The 21,211-nt window shown below is 40.3% G+C and overlaps 1 protein-coding gene across 2 annotated transcripts in view; it reads left to right on the top strand.

The window, feature by feature from the left end:
* Positions 1-20,169, top strand: part of stra6l (STRA6-like) — a 55,462-nt gene extending 35,293 nt beyond the window's left edge. The window contains exons 13-17 of one of the 2 annotated variants that reach the window (XM_057843872.1): positions 4,715-4,834; positions 6,907-7,070; positions 11,144-11,287; positions 14,576-18,559; positions 18,691-20,169. In XM_057843872.1, coding sequence (XP_057699855.1) covers positions 4,715-4,834; positions 6,907-7,070; positions 11,144-11,287; positions 14,576-14,817 — 670 coding nt within the window. In that variant the 3' untranslated portion in view covers positions 14,818-18,559; positions 18,691-20,169. The remainder of the gene's footprint in view (positions 1-4,714; positions 4,835-6,906; positions 7,071-11,143; positions 11,288-14,575; positions 18,560-18,690) is intronic. The other variant, XM_057843871.1, reaches the window with a different exon arrangement.
* Positions 20,170-21,211: the final 1,042 nt, after the last annotated feature.

Here is a 21,211-nt window from a genome sequence, read left to right as displayed (position 1 = left end):
AGCATCAAAATTCCCTCAGTCTATGATGATATTGGGCTGCATGTCAGGCAAAGGCACTTGGGAGATGGCTGTGGTTAAATCTTCCATAAATGCACAAGTTTACATTGAAATTTTAGCTTTTTTTATCCCCTCAATTGAAAATATGTTTGTCATTTTCCAAGATGACAATGCATCATGCTATAGAGCTAAAACGGTTAAAGCATTCCTTTGAGAAGACTCATCCAGTCAATGTCATGGCCTGCAAATAGCCCAGATCTCAACCCTATTGAAAACCTCTGGTGGAAATGGGGGGGGGGGGGGGGGGGGTCCACAACAAGGCTCCGGCCTGCAAGGATGTTCTGGCAACTGCAATCAAAGAGTTGGCACCAAATTGATGAAAAATACTCAAGTCCATGCCTCAGAGACTGCAAGCTGTCATAAAAGTCAGAGGTGGTGCTACTAAGTACTACAGATGTGTTTTGATTGTTATTTCTTTGTTTGTTTCTCATGATTCCATACTTTTTTCCACAGAATGGAGTGATTCCATATATATTTCCCTGCACTTGCTCTATAAACGTAACATTTACTGACCACCACAATGTTTTTTATTCATTTCTTTTAGTGTTTTTGAATGAAGTTGTGCTTTTGAACGAATTCATTAATTTTTTCAAGCTTTTTATATGAGTTTGTTCTACATAATAAAATGTCTGAGTGAGTGCTCGTCCGAGACTGGTGATTCCATACTTTTTGCTAGGGGTTGTAATAGCCACTGTATCTAATCTGAATCTAAACTTATACAGTGAGGAGCAGAAGTATTTGCACCCATTCTGGTTTTGCAAGTTCACCATCTGAATGATGCAGAGGGGTCATGGGAGAAAGTCATGGGGTCAGATAAGACCAAAGTAGACCTTTTGGTGCAAGCTTTACTCGTCATGTGCGGAGGAAAGCGAAGGATGAGTACAATCCCAAGAACACCATCCCCACTGTGAAGTATGGGGGTGGAAACCTCATGCTTTGGGTCTGATTTTTGGCATCTATGGTTGAAATTTCAGACCTCTACCTATTTTCTAAGTGGGTGATCTTGCAAAATCACAAGGGTTGCAAATACTTCTGCTCCTCACTGTAATTGGAACTTTGTCTGTGCGCGTGCATGTGTGTTGGTTCCCTATGGCCTCCGAAACTGCTCAACTTATTTTTCTTGAAATTTTACACATTTGTACTATAAGCGTCTGGGAGTGTTATTAGGTGGGTTTTGTATCGTAGTACAACTGATAAGGATCAAAAATAGAAAAAATCGGGTTGCTGAAGGAATGACCTGATTTTAACCAAATTTGACAAACTTATAGAAAGTGACATCAAGTCTTTCTCAGAAGTTACAAAGTTGCACAGCTTTCAATAGTGCAGAAAATCCCCGAACCCATACGTTCAGATCAGGGCCGGGGTGGGACTCATTTTCGGCCCTGGAATTTCATGCCTCAGACCGGCCCACTCATTTAAAATTATGTCATTATGCATACACGTGTTAAGTTCAGTGTTCTCTAAAGCCGTGTACTGTAATTCTGTGTATTCCAATTCAGTGCAGGTCATGGTTGTTTAACAAGGTGGCTTTATTTTAACAAGTGCAACACAACATATTTTGAACAAATTTAAAAATGGATTTAAAAAAAAAACTATATTAAATGATACATTTGAAAAATAAATTAGGCCTGTCAAATGATTAAAATTTTTGATCGAGTTAATTACAGCTTAAAAATTAATCGTAATTAATCGCAATTCAAACCATCTATAAAATATGCCATATTTTTCTGTAAATTATTGTTGGAATGGAAAGATGAGACACAAGATGGATATATACATTCAACATAAGGTACATAAGGACTGTATTTGTTTATTATAACAATAAATCAACAAGATGGCATTAACATTATTAACATTGTTAAAGCGATCCATGGATAGAAAGACTTGTAGTTCTTATAAGATAAATGTTAGTACAAGTTATAGAAATTTTATATTAAAACCCCTCTTAATGTTTTCGTTTTAATAAAATTTGTAAAATTTTCAATCAAAAAATAAACTAGTAGCCCGCCATTGTTGATGTCAATAATTACTTACACAATGCTCATGGGTGCTGAAGCCTATAAAATCAGTCGCACCCAAACGCCAGCGGAGGGCGGCAAAACTCCATAAAGCACAATTAACAAGTGGGCATGTCATTGTACTGTCATTTAAATCTGTCTGAGCAGGGCATGTGCGTTAATTACGTCAAATATCTTAACGTGATTCATTAAAAAAATTAATTACCGCCCGTTAACGCGATAATTTTGGCAGCCCCAAAATAAATGAATAAATAAGACCTTTTCTGCAACATCAAATATTAACAAAATGAGTGCTTACAGATAAAACAAACATAGCAACATAACAATATGAAAAATAAAAAATACGTATTGCACATTGTAACAACTTCTAATGATACTATTATCCATTTTCCATTTCCACTTTAAAAACGCCACGTAATTGATTATATTAATTCTAATGTTCACTAGCTGAACGACATGGCAATCCTACCTTCCAGCTCTGCACCTGTGGTGTGTTCATTATGGCTAATGCTTGCTGCTACATATCCCTTGTGAGGTGCTACAAGAAGCCAAAGTTTCCACAATTACATATTGTCGTATCACACGGTGCAAGTTGCATTTTATTCGCCATCTGGCCTTACCACTTTCGTTGTAATCCTCTGTAGTTTGAGGCAGCAAGGTCGTTGCATGAAAAAAATTAGCTATTTTCGCGCATTTTGCCGATTCTTTCACGAGTGCTTTTCTCTTTTTAATTCTTATTTTTCAGCGCCACCCTTGCTCTTTTTATCCATCCAAGCACCGAGATAGCAGCTAATTTGGCTCAATACAGACTACAATTAGGGGGCGGAGCTGCATGCTGTATTTTTCGTCTGCACACGTGAGGATGAGTCTGGAAAAAAAAATAATACTGTTTTTTTTTTTTTTTTAAGACGGCCCACAGGGACAGCGGTAACAGAATGTAATTATACTCAGTGACACTGTCATAAATAAATACCAAACAAAAAATGATAACAGTGTAATTTTTTTTTTTTTTTTTTAATAAAACGCGGACCGGCCCATCTGGCCGGCCGGCCCTTCTGGAATCGTCCAGAAGCTCCCGATTAGTCACTCCGGGCCTGGTTCAGATACCCATATGTCAGATTATATCGAAAATTGGCAGATTCGTTGTAGGGGTCATTGACAGTCACCATTGAAATTTTCACACCTGCGCGCACCCAAATAGAGCGACAAATTTACAATCGATAAACCGTTAATAGGACTACTTTCAAAAGTGGTGTTTTTAAAATGTATTGTAGGTCACGATAAGTTCACACTATGTATGACAAGGAAAAGTAGATCGCAGTGGAGTGGAAGTTGGATGCTGCAGGGTTAAATTGGCACCTTTGTGCTGCTAATAATGGGTGCAACCCTCATACAGTTTATCACAAAAGTGAGTCCACCCCTCACATTTCTGCAGATATATATCTTTTCATTGGACAACACTGACAAAATGACTGTTTGAAACGATGAAAAGTAGTCTATGTGCAGCTTATATAACGGAGTTAATTGATTTTCCACTCAAAATACAGCCATTAATATCTAAATCCCTGGCAACAAAAGTGGATACACCCCTTAGAAACTACATCCATCCCTAAATGTGCAACTGGGTGTCATTTTCCCTCCAAAATGTCATGTGACTTGTTACAGGAGTGCTGTCAGCGTTGCTGCAGAGATTTAAGAGGTAGGGGGTCTGCCTGTTAGTGCTCAGACCATATGCCGCACTCTACATCAAATTGATGTGCATGGCTGTCACCCCGGGAGGAAGCCTCTTCTGAAGACAGTACACAAGAAAGCTCGCAAACAGTTTGTTGAAGACATGTCAACAAAGCACATGGATTACTGGAACCATGTCCTATGGTCTGATGAGACGGGCGGGCTTTCTTGTGTACCGTCTTCAGAAGAGGCTTCCTACTGGGGTGACAGCCATGCACACCAATTTGAGCTAGAGTGCGGCTAATGCTGACAGCACTCCTCTAACGAGTCACATGACATTTTGGAGGGAAAATGACAAGCAGTACTCAATTTGGATATTTAGGGATGAACATAGTTTTTAAGGGGTGTACTCACTTTTGTTGACTGGGATTTTGATATTAATGGCTATATTTTGCGTTATTTTGAGGGGAAAATAAATTAACTGTATTATATAAGCTGCACACAGACTACTTTTCATTGTGTCTAAGTGTCATTTTGTGAGTGTTGTCCCATGAAAAGATATACTTAAACATCTGCAGAAATGCGAGGGGTGTACTCACTTTTGTAATACACTGTATGCCAGGGTAACAACGGTTCTACTGTTGGGGCAGGCATCCCTAGAAGTGTACCAATAGGCCTGGATTGTTGGGAACGAGGCAAAATTGACATGCTCGGGTGTCCAACGTACTGATTTTTAAAAACTTCAACCATTTCTCAGGGGAGCAAAATTAAAACAACTTGCGGCCCAAGGTAGTAAGTATGGAACCAGTGAATTGACGGCAAAAGTCATGGGGAAGCACTAATTTCAAGGTTTTTTATGTGTCGATTTAACAAACCTTGGCCTCAACAACGCAGCACAAGTAGTATGCCCAGCTTCGCTTGTCGTCAAATAAGTACATCTACTCTGTTTTCTTTCTTTTTTGTTATAGTGTGACCATTGGTCTGGTGGTAGCCTTAGTGATCTTCCAGGTACTTTTGGTCCACGTTTTTTTCCTCCAGGACAAATTGTCTCCCACAGATAAACACAAACCTCTGGCTCTCAATAACAGGTGGGTAAAGATAGTTTCATATTGCTAATGTGTGTGAACCAGGGTTTTAATGTGAAAAGGACACGCCAGGAATTACGTAATTGTGTTTAAAAAGAAGGTACAGCAAAAATCCCTAATCCAACAATGCCACTACACTAACAGGAAGTGACCCAAAATCAACAGGAAGTTACCAATGAACAGTAAGAGGCCCGAAAAAGCCCTAAAAACAACAAGAAATGATCCAAAATGTACAGGACGTGACCTGTAAGTGCCCTAAAATTACAAGGAAGTGAGCCAAAATGAACTCTTTGGCTTCCACTGACAACAATAGACGTCCAATTGACAATCTGGGAGGACTGGCTGTCAATGCTCATATTTCAATGCCATTGATGGTGCTAGACGTCCAATCCATTTGCATGGAGAGGGGCAAATGAACAAATGTCCAAACGGATTGGACATCGAGCACCGTCAATGGCGGGCAGTCAGTTAATTAAGCCCCTTTCAGCCTTAATATCCCGGTAAATTCTCATGTAAGTTGACGGGGAATTTACCAGTTTCATGGCTTTCAGACGTAGGGGAGATATCCCAGGAATTACCTGGGTTGGACACTTTGAGACTTGTCCTGTGTTGGCGACTCGACACTCTCTGTGTGGGGGGCAGGATTTTATAACCCGGACATTACTTCATTTTTTTTGGTCTGCATCGGCAACAAAATAAAGCACAAATTTCCAAAGATGAGGATGGACTCCTCGCAGTTTAATTTCGCCACGTTTCCAGTTTAATTTAGCAATTTTCAGTTTATCATGCTGATAATTACGATGTTTGTGTACCGCTTTTCGTCTTACTGTGAAGAAAGAGGAAATGACGATTAGCCTGCCATGATATTGACGTCATCAAGCTTCACGCTGTGACCCGGGAATTAAACGGCTGCTTTCAGACATGCCGCGTCCCGGGTATGTCCCGCACATTACACTAGGACGTGACCCGGTTAATGTCCGTGTCATCTCTATGTCGGTCCACCTTGGAAATTGCTTTCAGACATAGGGGCTACCCATTTAAATCCTGGGATTTAACCGGAGTTCAGTGTATGTCTGAAAGGGGCTTGTAAAAGGGGCTTTATTTGGCAAAAAAAAAAACTCGTCTGACCCACATGAGATATACAGTGGAATGAAAAATTTTTGGAAAATTTGCTTTAACTGAAACCACCCAAACACCACCCTGTAGCTGGAGATCAAACCAGCACATCAATCAGGACTAATCTTGGCCTATTCTTCCCAACAAAACTGCTGTAGTTCAGTCAGATTATTTATACCTCTGAGTATTCTGCGCTGAACTCTTGGTGTCATCTTTGATGGATGGCCACTCCTTGGGAGAGAAGCAACAGTGCCAAACTCTCCATTTGTAGACAACTTCTCTGGCTGTCGATTGATGAACATCCAGATTTTTAGAGATGGGTTTGTATCCTTTCCCAGCATTATACAAATCAACAATCCTTGATCGCAGGTTTTCTTTTGACCGAGCCATGATGCTTCACAATGCTTCTCATCAAGACAGTTCTCACCAGGTGTGCATTTTATAGTGGGAAGGGCAGCTTTAAAGCACTCATCAGTGATTGGGCACACACCTGACTTAAATTGTTTGGTAAAAAAAAATGTTTCAATTGCTCTTTAAGGTTCTTTAGGCAGAGGGTTCACTTACTTAGTTTTACCCCTTCTGTCATTGTTTGCATGCTATCCTCTTTAAAATATGAAAACCTATAAATGTTTGGGTGGTTTTAGTCAAAGCAGACAGTTTTTTCATCTGTGTGATTTTGACAGAAGATCAGATCTTATTTGATGGTGATTTTATGCAGAAATGTGTGGAGTTCCAAAAGGTTCAGATACTTTTTCATACCACTGTAGTTGCCATAAATGTGGCCTGTGAACCAAAGGAGTTTGACACCCCTGCAATAGACCACTTTCATGAAAGTGGAGAGAAATGTGTTCAGTGACCCGTTGAAATGAGCAATGAATACTCAGTATATAATAAACTATCAAATCTAAAAGAAAGAATTACATAAAACATGAATACTGTCTTTTCTCTTTTGCCCGCAGAAAAGCATTTCACTGCTTCACCTACTTTTTCTTTTTCTACAACGTGATCATGGGGATAAGCAACTGCTTCATAAGGCTTGTGACCAGCATTGTGCTGGGAACATGGCTTGTGTCCCGCATCGACCGTACAATCATGCAGAGGGGATATGAAACCATTGATGCTGGTGATTTTAACTCTCTCAAATTAGCTACATTACAGTTTATTTTCCATGTATTTGTTTATTTTTTAAATGTATTTATTCATCCTATAATCTGGATGAAATTGTCTAAAAATATTCCGCCCCCTCAAATATTTATTTTTTATTTATCTTATTTTAAGGTTAGGGTTAGGGTCGTTAAAAGCAAGGGGCTCGGTTGGTGGATGAGGAACTCTTGACGAAAGCAAGGGGCGAGGTTGGCGGATGGCAAAGCTTGATCTGATTACTCGTTAAAGCAGGGGGCGGGGTTGGCGAATACTGCAAGCCGCAGCTGGACCCTTCTCAGAGTGTGCAGTGAAGCAGGGGGTGATCAGCCCATCTAGCCAATCATCATCACGTTTGCAATAGCGTCACCACCCTCCCGCTCTACTCTCTCCTGCTTTGCAAAGATGGGAAAACTAATTCATTAGTATACACTCTACTGAAAAATATAACACTGTTAGAAATGCCGTTCATAGACTTCATAATATATTGATAGGACCTGGGGCGCAGGGCCGATTAATAGGGGGCCTATATCCGTCAAAGCTGACCTAGTGGAAACACAGACAGCAGAAGAGCTTTTTCCGTTGAAAATTCTTGTGAATAAATGCTTAAATCCTTGAATTCTTTATAGATATGGACGTAAAACAGTCTCGATTCTTTGTCAAAAGAGCAAAGAACAGAGCAGTTAGCATTTATTTTACGTAAATAATTGTCATATGTGCTGCTAGTTTTAAGCCACCGGGGCGCTGCCTTATCACCACAAAGAACTTTTTACGTTGAAAATTCTTTTGAATAAGTGCTTAAATCCCCGAATCCTTTATAGATATGGACGTAAAACGATCTTGATTCTTGGTTAAAGGCAAAAAAAAAAAAAAAAAAAAAAAAAAAAAAAAAAAAAAAAAAAAAAAAGGGCAGTCAGCATTTATTTTACATAACTATATCGAATGTGCTGCTAGCCTTTAAACCACTGTGACGCCGCCTTATCACCACTAAAAGCTTTTTATGTTGAAAATTCTTGTGACTAAATGCTTAAATTCCTGAATTCTTTATAGATATGGACGTAAAACAGTCTCGATTCTTTGTTAAAAGAGCAAAGTACCGAGCAGTTAGCATTTATTTTACGTAAATAAATGTCATATGTGCTACTAGTCTTTAAGCCACTGTGGCACTGCCTTATCACCACAAAGAGCTTTTTACATTGAAAATTCTGGTGAATAAATGCTTAAATCCCTGAAATTTTTATATAGACGTAAAACAGTCTCGATTCTTTGTTAAAGGGCAAAGAACCAGGCAGTTAGCATTTATTTTACGTAAATAATTGTCATATGTGCTACTAGTCTTTAAGCCACTGTGGCGCTGCCGTATCACTGCAAAGAGCTCTTTACGTTGAAAATTTTTGTGAATAAATGCTTAAATCCCTAAATTCTTTATAGATATCGACGTAAAAAAAGGCTCGATTCTTTGTTAAAAGAGCAAAGAACCGAGCAGTTAGCATACATTTGACGTAAATAATTGTCATATGTGCTGCTAGTCTTTAAGCCACTGGGGCGCTGCCTTATCACCACAAAGAGCTTTTTACATTGAAAATTATTGTGAATAAATGCGCAAATCCCTAAATTATTTACAAATATGGACGTAAAATAGTTTTGATTCTTGGTTAAAAGCAGAAAAAAAACGGGCAGTTAGCATTTACTTTACGTAAATATGTTGAATGTGCTGCTAGTGTTTAAGCTACTGTGGCGCCGCCTTATCACCACAAAAAGCTTTTTACGTTAAAAATTCTTGTGGATAAATGCTTAAATCCCTGAATTCTTTTTACATATGGACGTAAAACAGTTTCGATTCTTTGTTAAAAGAACCGGGCAGTTAGCATTTATTTTCCGTAAATAATTTAGAGATGCAACGATACAGTTAAGTCATGGTTTGGTACGATTTTCGAATCAAGGGACACGATTTTCGATATCGATTCAATACATTTAATGCTCTGAAAATCTAAAGAAATTTTGTATAAAAGTGCTGAGAACAATCTTTACTGTTTGTAAAGTGAGGCGGGGCACACTGTTGATTACTACTGCTCTCTTAGCAGGTATGTTTACCACATGAGCAAAACATCCTCTTCGTGGTCCGAGTCCATCTGTGTTTCGTACTGAATTAACAATATTTGCAGCATTAATATCTAGAGTCACTGGTATGGATTGATTTGGCCTGCTTAACTTCCATTCAGTCATGGCGGTTTTTAATTCATCGATGTAGTATATGGACTATGCGTCCCATGATTACTCTGGGCTCACGCAGCCAATGGCATGGGCTCTAACGTATCACATCTAGGTTTTCTATTTGATGATATCTAGTGTGTGCCCGCGAGTGTTGTCGGGCATTAAAAAAGTTAACAAACGCCACAAAAGTCACGTCTGCTCATTACTGCACAACACCAGCATTTGACAATCGACTTTCATGAGCAAGACGAGTTTGAAGTACAACGCTCTCAATTTGCCACTACCGTGAGTTAGTGCTCTGTGTCCCAGGGTTTAAGCTGTCTGGTGTCAAACCGATGCTATTCGTTGCTGCCAAATTGGCAACAATATATTGGCGGTGACGGTATGTTGTACATATCCGGAAAGGCAGTCTTTGTCAATTAAGTACGATTGTGGATAGCGTATCGCTAACCCAAAATGCTGTCACACAACGGATCTGTATGACGTTGAAACCAACAAACTGCCTCCGCAAGATTCTGTGTTTACTCACGAGCAATGGACCTCGTGCACCACGGCTCCCGCAATTCAAGCAGTTTGGGGGAGGAGTAGAGGGGAGGGGGCTGCTAGCGGGAAGGATGCTTCTCATAGCTTTGTTTATAAGGCAAAGATGCGCCGGACATCATAGCAAGAGAGACCATAAAAAAGTTCGGAAAATACATTTCGGGAGATTTTTCAAGTGGATTGAATGTTTTTGCGTATTGAATCGAAGAGGGCGTAATGGTCGGTTCAATATAAAACCGAGTATTGTTGCTTCCTTAGTAAATATGTCATGTGCTGCGAGTCTTTAAGCCACTGTGGTTCTGCCTTTTTACCGCAAAGAGCTTTTTACGTTGAAAATTCTTGTGAATAAATGCTTAAATCTCTGAATTCTTTACAGATATGGACGTAAAACAGTCTTAATACTTGGTTAAACGCAAAAAAAAAAAAAAAAAAAAAAAAAAAAACAGGCAGTTAGCATTTATTTTACGTAAATATGTCGAATGTGCTGCTAACCTTTAAGCCAATGTGGCACTGCCTGATCAGCACAAAAAGCTTTTTACATTGAGAATTCTTGTGAATAAATGCTTAAATCCCTGAATTCTTTATAAAAATGGATGTAAAACAGTCTCAATTCTTTGTTAAAAGAGGAAAGAACCGGGCAGTTTCCATTTATTCTACCTAAATATGTGAAATGTGCTGCTAGTATTTAAGCCACTGTGGCGCCGCCTTATCACCACATAGAGCTTTTTACGTTGAAAATTCTTGTAAATAAATGCTTAAATCCCTGAATTCTTTATAAATATGAACATAAAACAGTCTTGATTCTTGTTTAAAATAAAAATATAATAATTACCTTGAATCCTTGAACAAATCACTCCTGAGACAATCCTTTACTGTTTGTATGCGGTACGGCTTTTGTACTCTTTCAACCTAAATCCGGGACTGGATCGCTGCATGTGTTTCAGAATAACTGGGACCGACAAAGCTGGAGTGTGGGACGGCCCCCTACTTGAAGGTGTGGCACAGTGTCTGGGGATTGTGTCCCATCAATATCATTATGAAGTCTGTTCCGTTATACTCTAATGCCGTTATTAACAACACTGATTATGATGATGAAAAAAATGATGAAGAAACACCATCTACAGGTGTCAAGGGGAGCCATTCAGTACCTCAAAAATAACTGAAATGGCACATTTTTTGGCGGGAATTGGCGAGGGATCTCAGTAATGGCAAATTGGGATTTATTTATTTTAATTAAATTATTAGTGCATTTCTCCCTAAACATATAGTGTACAATCTAACAGTATTTCCTTCATTTACCAGGATATACGACATGGATCGGGATGATATTTGCTGACCACTATCATAACAATCCAGTTATGGTGTGTTTCTGCCAGCTGCTTGTCTTTACCACAGTGGAGAAACAAACATTAACTGCATACTCCACATTCATCAACACGCCATCTGGTTTGTAAACATGTCACCAGACAGTGAATGGGAAGTATGTGAACCTTTTGCAATTTCTTAAATTTCTGCTGTCATGAAATGTGGTCTTCCTCACAATCTCGAGTACCTATTTTGCTTAAACTAATAAGAATGGGTAGATCCCAGAAAATCACAGAATGGGTAGAAATGTAACGAAAGTGGCTCCATTTTGCAGTAAATTGGGAGGCTGCGAGTCACCTCATCACTCGAAATTGATATCTCAAGCCCACCAATTTACTTTTGAATGGACCCGAAGGGGTACCGTTTATTTGTGCTACGTTTGTTCTCGTTGTTGGGACACTCATGTTATTGAAATAATTGGTACGCTTTGTCAGCCGCGACGGAGGTGCTGTAATTGACATCACTGAAAATTAATACCTCAATGTCTCAAAAATGATAGCAATGCTAAATGAAACGTTTGACAGCACAAACCAGCATAAACGATTGACACCATTTTTAGCCATTTTTTATCAAGGTGGGGGGCGGTTGACCTCAGATTGACCTATAAAAGGATTGTAAATATCTTTAAAACAATAGCAGCACAAACATAGCACAAACAGTCGTTTTTTTTATAAATTTGTGTCTGATTGGGAGCCAACTTCATGGAGGTGTCCAACGAATGTTTACATTTTTTTTCCCAATAACAAAACGGAAAAGCTGTAGAATAGTTTCAACAATCACTTTGTATATTTTTTTGAATTTAATGACTAGGCCACATGCAGAATGCAGAATTTCAGAAATGCAAAATGGTTATTATACGGTTTCTTCCCGTTGCAACTGCAAATGCCAATATATACTGCTAGCCAAACGTATTGGCACCCCTGCAATTCTGTCAGATAATGCTCAATTTCTCCCAGAAATGGATTGCAATTACAAATACTTTGGTAGTATATCTTCATTTATTTTGCTTGCAATGAAAAAACACAAAAGAGAATGAACAAAAAATGAGATCATAATCATTTTACACAAAACTCCAAAAATGGGCCGGACAAAAGTATTGGCACCCTCAGCTTAATACTTGGTGGAACAACCTTTAGACAAAATAACTGCGAACAACCGCTTCTGGTATCCATCAATGAGTTTCTTAAAATGCTTTGCTGGAATTTTAGACCATTCTTCTTTGGCCAACTGCTCCAGGTCTCTGAAATTTGAAGGGTGCCTTCTCAAACTGCCATTTTCAGATCTCTCCTTAGGTGTTCTATGGGACTGAGGTCTTGACTCATAGTTGGCATCTTGAGAAGTGTCCAGTGCGTTCTCTCAAACCATTTTCTAGTGCTTTTTTAAGTGTGTTTTGGGTCCTGCTAGAAGACCCATGCCCTCTGAGGGAGACCCAGCTTTCTCAAACTGGGCCCTACATTATGCTGCAAAATTTGTTGGTTGTCTTCAGACTTCATAACGCCATGCACACGGTCAAGCAGTCCAGTGCCAGAGGTAGCAAAGCAACCCCAAAACATCAGGGGAACCCCACCATGTTTGACTGTGCGGACCGTGTTCTTTTCTTAGAAGTTCTTATTTTTTTCCCTGTAAACTCTATTATGATTCCTTTTCCCAAAAAGCTCTACGGCTTGGTTCATACCACAGGTCTTAATGCACAAATCCGATTTTTTGCCATATGTGTTTTTTTGGCGTGGCCGTTCAGACTGCCTTTGTCCATTGAGACAGTTCAAGTAATACGCGTGCGCACTAATTCGCAGTCCGACACACGCTGAGCAAGAAAACCCGCATGCGCAGAAGCATCAAAACAAATGACTACACATGCTGTCATCCGTCATTGCTGGGTGATCATATTTTGATTTCCAGAAAAAGGACACAAATAACACACATAAATAATCCCCGTTTAGGCTTAAATTCTAAATTTAGATGGATTGATAACATGCACGCACTGTCCGTGCATGTCACACACACATACGGGCAGTTTGCCCTGACTCTCGGTCGTGTAGGCAATCTTGAAATATTGCTCATATAGAGCGGAGAGAAAACCAATCATTGTCAGGCTTATTCTCAACCCATTTTAATTTTTTTAAGACTGTTGTCAAGCCCGACCCTTCCTAAAAAGCCGCATTCAAGGCAAGCTGGGCGCTAATGCACAGCTGCACCGCTACCGTAGCGCGCCGCCTCTCTCGCTCTTTGATGACATAATTGCTGCATGAATTCCCATTTGGCAGTCTTGCCAGTTCAGACTGCACGTGACATTCTGGAAAAATGTGGCCCAGATCGGATTTAAACCACATACGAAAGTGACCCAGATCGGATTTGAAATGGTCCACTTCTATGCGACTTGTCCTGTTCAGACCGTCAAGTTAATGCCTCAATCAAGTCATGAAAAAATCGGATTCATGCATTTAGACCTGCAGTATGAACCTAGCCTACTATTGTCTCATCTGACGAGTGAACATTCTTCCCAAACGTTTTTGGCATTCTCAGGTAAGTTTTGGCAAACCCCAGCCTGGCTTTTTAATGTCTCAGAAGTGGGGTCTTCCTGGGTATCCCATCATAGAGTCGCTTTTCATTCAGACGCCGACGGATAGTACGGGTGGACAGTGTTGTACCCTCGGACTGCAGGACAGCTTGAACTGGTTTGGATGTTAGTCGAGGTTCTTTATCCACCATCCGCACAATCTTTTGTTTAAATCTCTCGTCAATTTTTCTTTTCCGTCCACATCTAGGGAGGTTAGCCACAGTGCCGTGGGCTTTACATTTATTGATGACAATGCCCATGGTAGACACAGGAACATTCAGGTTTATGGAGACGGACTTGTAGCCTTGAGATTGCCGATGCTTCCTCACATTTTTTCTTCTCAAGTCCTCAGACAGTTCTTTTAGCATGGAGAAAAGAAAGAAGACCAATGTGGTACACACAAGGACACATGACAGAGGTTGAGTCAACTTTAATCCATTTTAACTGGCTGCAAGTGTGATTTAGTTATTGCCACCACCTGTTATGTGCCACAGGTAAGTAACAGGTGCTGTTATTTACACAAATTAAAGAAGCGTCACATGATTTTTCAAAGGGTGCCAATACTTTTGTCTGGCCCATTTTTGGAGTTTTGTATAAAATGATAATGATTTTTTTTTTTCCATTCTCTTTTGTGTTTTTTCATTGCAAGCAAAATAAATGATGATATTACTGCCAAAGCATTGGTAATTGCAATCCTTTTCTGGGAGAAATTGAGCGTTATCTGACAGAATTGCAGGGGTGCCAATACTTTGGCCAGCAGTGTACTATCGTCCTGCCCAAGTTTGTTGCTCATGTTTCTCCCTCCTTTCCAGAAAATTCTGTGAATAGCCGGGCAAGGAGACGCTGGGCATTACTTTACACCCTCCTGAGGAACCCTAATCTCATCCTGCACAGGAAGCGCCACCTCTCCCTATTGGGGACACTTCATACGTCTCCTTCTCTTCAAACGGACACAGTCTTGCAGGCTGCTGTTATGGGTTGTCAGTTACAGAGGCGCAATGCAGCACTTGTGCACTTTCCAGGAAACAGTGAGGCACAAACACCAGACGACTAGAAACTTTTTGTCAATGGTTGAAGGCCTTGTTTCACTGCATATCTATTCTTTAAACTGTCAAGCACTAATTTTTTAGAACTAGTTTGTCATGCAATCAATTTTTACATTACACCTGTGGTGACTTTTTTTCTGAAGAAAAACTATGCAAAATATGAAACAGTGTGTGGGGGGGTGGGGGCTTGGGTTACAACAGTAAACAGAAATAAGTAGCTCATTCTGTGACCTTTTTGCAGTTCTGCATTTTGACCCGTCTAAGTTTTGAGATCAGTGGCCTATACTACGAAGCCGGTTTTCTGGCTTAGCAGGGTAACTTCGAGAGTAACTTTATCACGTGCGACGTAAGTTCGCGGCTATGCGAGACTACGAAAGGTGGATATGTTGGAACCGAGAAGTGTTGCCATGGCAACACACGCCACACGCCAAACCTGGTCGTGTCAGAGTTAGATCTTGCTTAACATCAGGATTCCAATTAACCACGCTCTATTTAAACAGCACTCCTCCGCGGACGTGTCCTCCTGACAATGACAGCGTACTTGGACGACCCATACGACATTGGCGCGCGGATTGTGAGGGGCTCTCTCCGGAGGGCACGGGTATTTCGGGACCGCGAGAATCCGCTGACGTACCCGGACGATGTACTCCACGAAAGATATAGATTTTCAGCTTAGGGAATTCTTTACCTGTGACAAATGATCGAGGCGGACGTCACTAATGTAACCCGCCGAGTCAGGCCCTCACAACCGCGCAGCTTGTGTGCCTGTCCGTGCGCTCTTTTGCTAGGGACAATATATGTATTCCATCTGTGATGCTGAATACCTGCGTAAGAACACTGTATGCCGTGTGATTCGGAGTGGGGTATGGAAACGCTTCAAATTGATTGTTGAAATCGCTGAATGTAAACGAATGCGGAGCATTGCTCTCATTCAAGAAATATATTTAACGAACTTTCCAGCGTTATTTCGTTGTGTAAATCCAGTTATAATAATTATAGAAAAATATAGACTATTTAAACATTGAGAAAACTTGCGTTTTTTTCTGCCAACTCGAAGAGATTAAATTGTCAAATCCACTGATAGGACAGATGCACAAATATAAAAGACATAAATGTTTATTTAATATGCACCTTACAGTCTTGTTTAACTGTGAAAATTCGTTACAAAAGACGGGCTTTAATTTACGCAACAACGCATGGCATCCCGCATTTCCTTCTTCTCCTTGAGTCCTCACAAATATAACAATTTTTTTTTTTTTTTTTTTGGTCGGGCTTGGGCCTGCAAATCAAGTTGATTGATCGGACTCGGGTCGGGCTGGATTTTTTAGCCCTAAACTAAAAAAAAGAACATACGTATTCATACAGTCAAGGGGACTAAACATACAATCATCCTGCTTCATGTGGTGATGCGCGATAAATTATTTCTTACTGTTAACGTACCAAATCTTCTTTTATTGTCCTAACAGCAGGCTTTATTTCTATTGATGGACATAAGTAAACTGGCATATTGACGCATTCACAAATCACACGATCTGTAAATTCGCTGTCAATAGACCCGTCGCACTCTACTCGCCGAATCGGTGTTGGATTTCGCGGTGAGGGTGGATTTTAATCTTCGCGCATTCCTCCTCCATGAAGTAAGGTGCCTGTGCCATCGTCACAAGTAGTGTTTGACTCTGGTCTCCGCCCCCTTTTATGTGAACGCGCAGTAACTCTGACTGGGTTGACACAGGTTCGACTAATCAACCTCATAATCAGCGTCGTAGCACCGATTGACCACAAACTAGACAACCAGGTTTTGTCAACTCCGGTTACCCGCTAGTAAACTGGATTACTTCTGGGGAGGTTGAACTCCGTTCGTAGTATAGGCCACAGGTTTTGACAGCCATTGTTTTTCACGGTCTCGTTTACTCTTTTGCCTTGGTGTTGGCTCGGTCTTGGACTGACATTGTGATTTAAATGCAAAATACTTGGTTAAGAAAATCAAATATGTCTATTTTTGTGTTACCAGCTTTCCACTGGCCCTGTAAATGATTGCAACCTACCTTCATAATGTAAAAAAAAAAAATTTTTTTAAAAATCATTTTAAAATGTATTTTTATGGTCTTGTTTCGGTCTCCATTCCAAAAAATATTTGCCTTGTCCTGTGGCCTATACTACGAAGCCGGTTTTCTGGCTTAGCAGGGTATAACTTCGAGAGTAACTTTATCACGTGCGACGTAAGTTCGCGGCTATGCGAGACTACGAAAGGTGGATATGTTGGAACCGAGAAGTGTTGCCATGGCAACACACGCCACACGCCAAACCTGGTCGTGTCAGAGTTAGATCTTGCTTAACATCAGGATTCCAATTAACCACGCTCTATTTAAACAGCACCCCTCCGCGGACGTGTCCTCCTGACAATGACAGCGTACTTGGACGACCCATACGACATTGGCGCACGGATTGTGAGGGGCTCTCTCCGGAGGGCACGGGTATTTCGGGACCGCCAAAATTCGCTGGCGTACCCGGAAGATGTTCTCCATGAAAGACATATTTTCAAGTGAGGAAATTCTTTACCTGTGCCAACTGATCGAGGCGGACGTCACTAATGTAACCCGCCGAGTCAGGCCCTCACAACCGCGCAGCTTGTGTGCCTGTCCGTGCGCTCTTTTGCCAGGAACAATATATGTATTCAATGAGTCCATCGGTGATGCTGAATATCTGCGTAAGAACACTGTATGCCGTGCGATTCGGAGTGGGGTATGGAAACGCTTCAAATTGATTGTTGAAATCGCTGAATGTAAACGAATGCGGAGCTTTGCTCTCATACAAGAAATATATTTAACGGACTTTCCAGCGTTATTTCGTTGTGTAAATATTTATAATAATCATAGAAATATGTAGACTATTTAAACATTGAGAAAACTTGCGTTTTTTTCTGCCAACTCGAAGAGATTAAATTGTCAAATCCACTGATAGGACAGACGCACAAATATAAAAGATATAAATGTTTATTGAATATGCATCTTACAGTCTTGTTTGTCAGCGAAAATTCATTACAAAAGACGGGCTTTAATTTACGCAACAACGCATGGCATCCCCGCATTTTCTTCTTCTCCTGAGTCCTCACAAATATAACATAAAATTTTGGGAGGGGGGGTTGGGCTTGGGCCTGCAAATCAAGTTGATTGATCGGACTCGGGTCGGGTCGAGCTGGATTTTTTAGGCCCAAACTAAAAAAAAGAACATACGTATTCATACAGTCAAGGAGACTAAACATACAATCATCCTGCTTCATGTGGTGATGCGCGATAAATTATTTCTTACTGTTAACGTACCAAATCTTCTTTTATTGTCCTGACAGCAGGCTTTATTTCTTTTCATGGACATAAGTAAACTGGCATATAGGGAATGGGACGTACTACGTCATTGTTTGGACGCGCCTCCATGCTGGCAATATGATTCACTTCCGGTTCAGCAGACTCAATGCGGATTGTAACGTGTGGTCGTGCTAAGCTAACTCTTTCGGTGTTTTAGAAAGAAAATATGGGTGCTTATTGTTGCGTTACCGGGTGCAACAGCGTCTCCTACGACAAAAAAAGGGGCTAGGAAAAATGGACTCACTTTTCACCGTTTTCCTGCATGGAGGACCAAATATCAGATCACAAAGGTACGACAGATGGCTGGATTGCAGCGGTTCGTCGGAAAAGCATTTCTTATGATCATATTTCTGCTGGAATGAGAGTGTGTTCCTGTCATCTCTACTCTGTAAGTTGAACGATTTATCCACTTTTGGTTTCAATACGTTTTTTGTTTGTTTGTTTTTTTACACCGTTGTGTAAATCTGCCTCGGTAGCAATGCTCGCCTACTACAACTCACCTACCTGTTGTGTTCCTAGGTAAACCTGCTGACAACACATCCTGATTGGTCACCATCTCTCTTCTTGGATCATTTGACAAAGAAAATTTGTTCAATGGAGTGGTCCCATTTGTCCTGTGTCGGACTCAAACAAGCCCCTGCAGCAGACGCCATCTGGGTCTGCCCTTCTTGTTGATGAACTGCGGGCTTTTAACTTGTGAAAATGCAAGGCCTTTAATGCACATATTTATTCTGACTGGCTATTTAACTATGGCCAGTGACATGTTTTTTTGTTTTTTTTTAACCACTTTGACAAAGACACGTTTCATTGTAATGTTTAATTTATATATTCTATTATTATTTTTAATTTATAATATTCTTATTTGCTCTAATGTAGACTTTAGACTGTCAATTCAAATAGTGTTGGAAAAGTTGCAATACCTAAAATAGAAATGCAAGAACTGTAAAGTACATATTTATACACCTTTATTTACCTAAGGCCACTGGATGTTTTTTTAACTGCTTTGAAAAATACAGGTTTTGTTGTGATCTTGTATTTATATAGTATATAGCTTTTTATAATGTATTATATTATGTATTATAATATTTGCTGCCCCCTGCCAGAGTGTGGGCCATTTTGTACTAAAATGGTTTTAAACTGTCAGTTCAAATACCGTGTTGGAGACTAGTACTTGCAATACTTAAAATGGAAATGCAAGAACTTTAAAGCACATATTTATCCTGTCTGGCAATTTACCCAAGGCCAGTAAATAGTGTTTTAAACTACTTTGACAAAGACACGTTTATTGTGATCTTGTATTTGTGTATTACTTATAATTTATTATATAATATTTGCTGCCACCGTCAGAGGGTGTGCCTTGTTTGCACTAATTTAAAGATATTAAACTGTCAATTAAAATATCGTATTGGAGAAATTGCATTACTTGAAATAAATCTATTGCAATTTATCAGTCCCAGTTTTTGTCTACAACACTGTCCAAAAATTGTCAATGCATACTCCAAATAGAATAACAAAATTAAGTCACCTGACTTTGTAATTATTACACCTGTTTATTATGAAGACCTGAAGTACACAACAAGCAGTTACAGTTTGTCAAGAAGTTGTTCAAGTCATGTTTTGGTATTCATATTTTATTGACTTTTCACAACAACACTTGGGCTCGTGTTTGTAAGAGCAGAGCAAACTGAAGTTTCAGCGTGCACTCTTCGCCTTTCCAACCTCTCATAACGCTCCGATGTGGTGCGCTTGACCTCAGAATAACCCAAGACGAGATATGGTGACCAATCGGGATGTGTTGTCAGCATTTCATATGCAGGTTTTCCTAGGAACATAACAGGTAGGTGAGGAGGAGCAGTATGTTAGCATTGCTACCGAGGCAGATTTACAAAACGGTGAAAAAAAACAACAAAAAAAACGTATTGAAACCAAAACGGATAAATCGTTCAACTTACAAGAGTAGAGATGACGGGAACACACTCTCATTCCAGCAGAAATATGATCATAAGAAATGCTTTTCCGACGAACCGCTGCAATCCAGCCATCTGTCGTACCTTCGTGATCTGATATTTGGTCCTCCATGCAGGAAAACGGTGAAAAGTGAGTCCATTTTTCCTAACCCCTTTTTTTGTCATAGGAGACGCTGTTGCACCCGGTAACGCAACAATAAGCACCCATATTTTCTTTCTAAAACACCGAAAGAGTTAGCTTAGCACGACCACACGTTACAATCCGCATTGAGTCTGCTGAACCGGAAGTGAATCATATTGCCAGCATGGAGGCGCGTCCAAACAATGACGTAGTACATCCCATTCCCTATTGACGCATTCACAAATCACACGATCTGTAAATTCGCTGTCAACAGACCCGTCGCGCTCAACTTGCCGAATCGTTGTTGGATTTCGCGGTGAGGGTGGATTTTAATCATCGCGCATTCCTCCTCTGTGAAGTAAGGTGCCCGTGCCATCGTCACAAGTAGCGTTTGACTCTGCTCTCCGCCCCCTTTTATGTGAACGCGCAGTAACTCTGACTGGGTTGACACAGGTTCGACTAATCAACCTCATAATCAGCGTTGTAGCACCGATTGATCACAAACTAGACAACCAGGTTTTGTCAACTCCGGTTACCCGCTGGTAAACTGGATTACTTCTGGGGAGGTTGAACTCGGTTCGTAGTATAGGCCACTGGTCTCCATCGTTTGGTCACAGGCAAAACCAAGGGCGTAGGTTTGAGGTTTGCATAGGGACTGTAGGGACAAAACACTACAAACTTTTCAGGATGCCCAAATTGTCCCCACCAACTTTTAAGCAACCTTATTTACGTTATATAATGGATTCAGTTATATAGGTAATTTAGATTGTGTTCCCATATGTTTTAATTGTTGTACTTGTACCCCAGCAATTATTAAGTGAATTATTTTAATTATGTTCAGACTTACATGTACCTCTTTTCACTTGCTGAATTTGCCGGTCCATTTTTTTCCTCCTGAGCACAGTTGATTGGCTCATGATTTGGACCCCACACAAACACAGACATTAGATAT

The sequence above is a fragment of the Corythoichthys intestinalis genome, chromosome 8 (assembly GCF_030265065.1).
Source record: "Corythoichthys intestinalis isolate RoL2023-P3 chromosome 8, ASM3026506v1, whole genome shotgun sequence".
NCBI lineage: Eukaryota > Metazoa > Chordata > Actinopteri > Syngnathiformes > Syngnathidae > Corythoichthys > Corythoichthys intestinalis.
The sequence above is the reverse complement of the archived record's forward strand: the minus strand, read 5'-3'. Positions and strand labels throughout refer to the sequence as shown.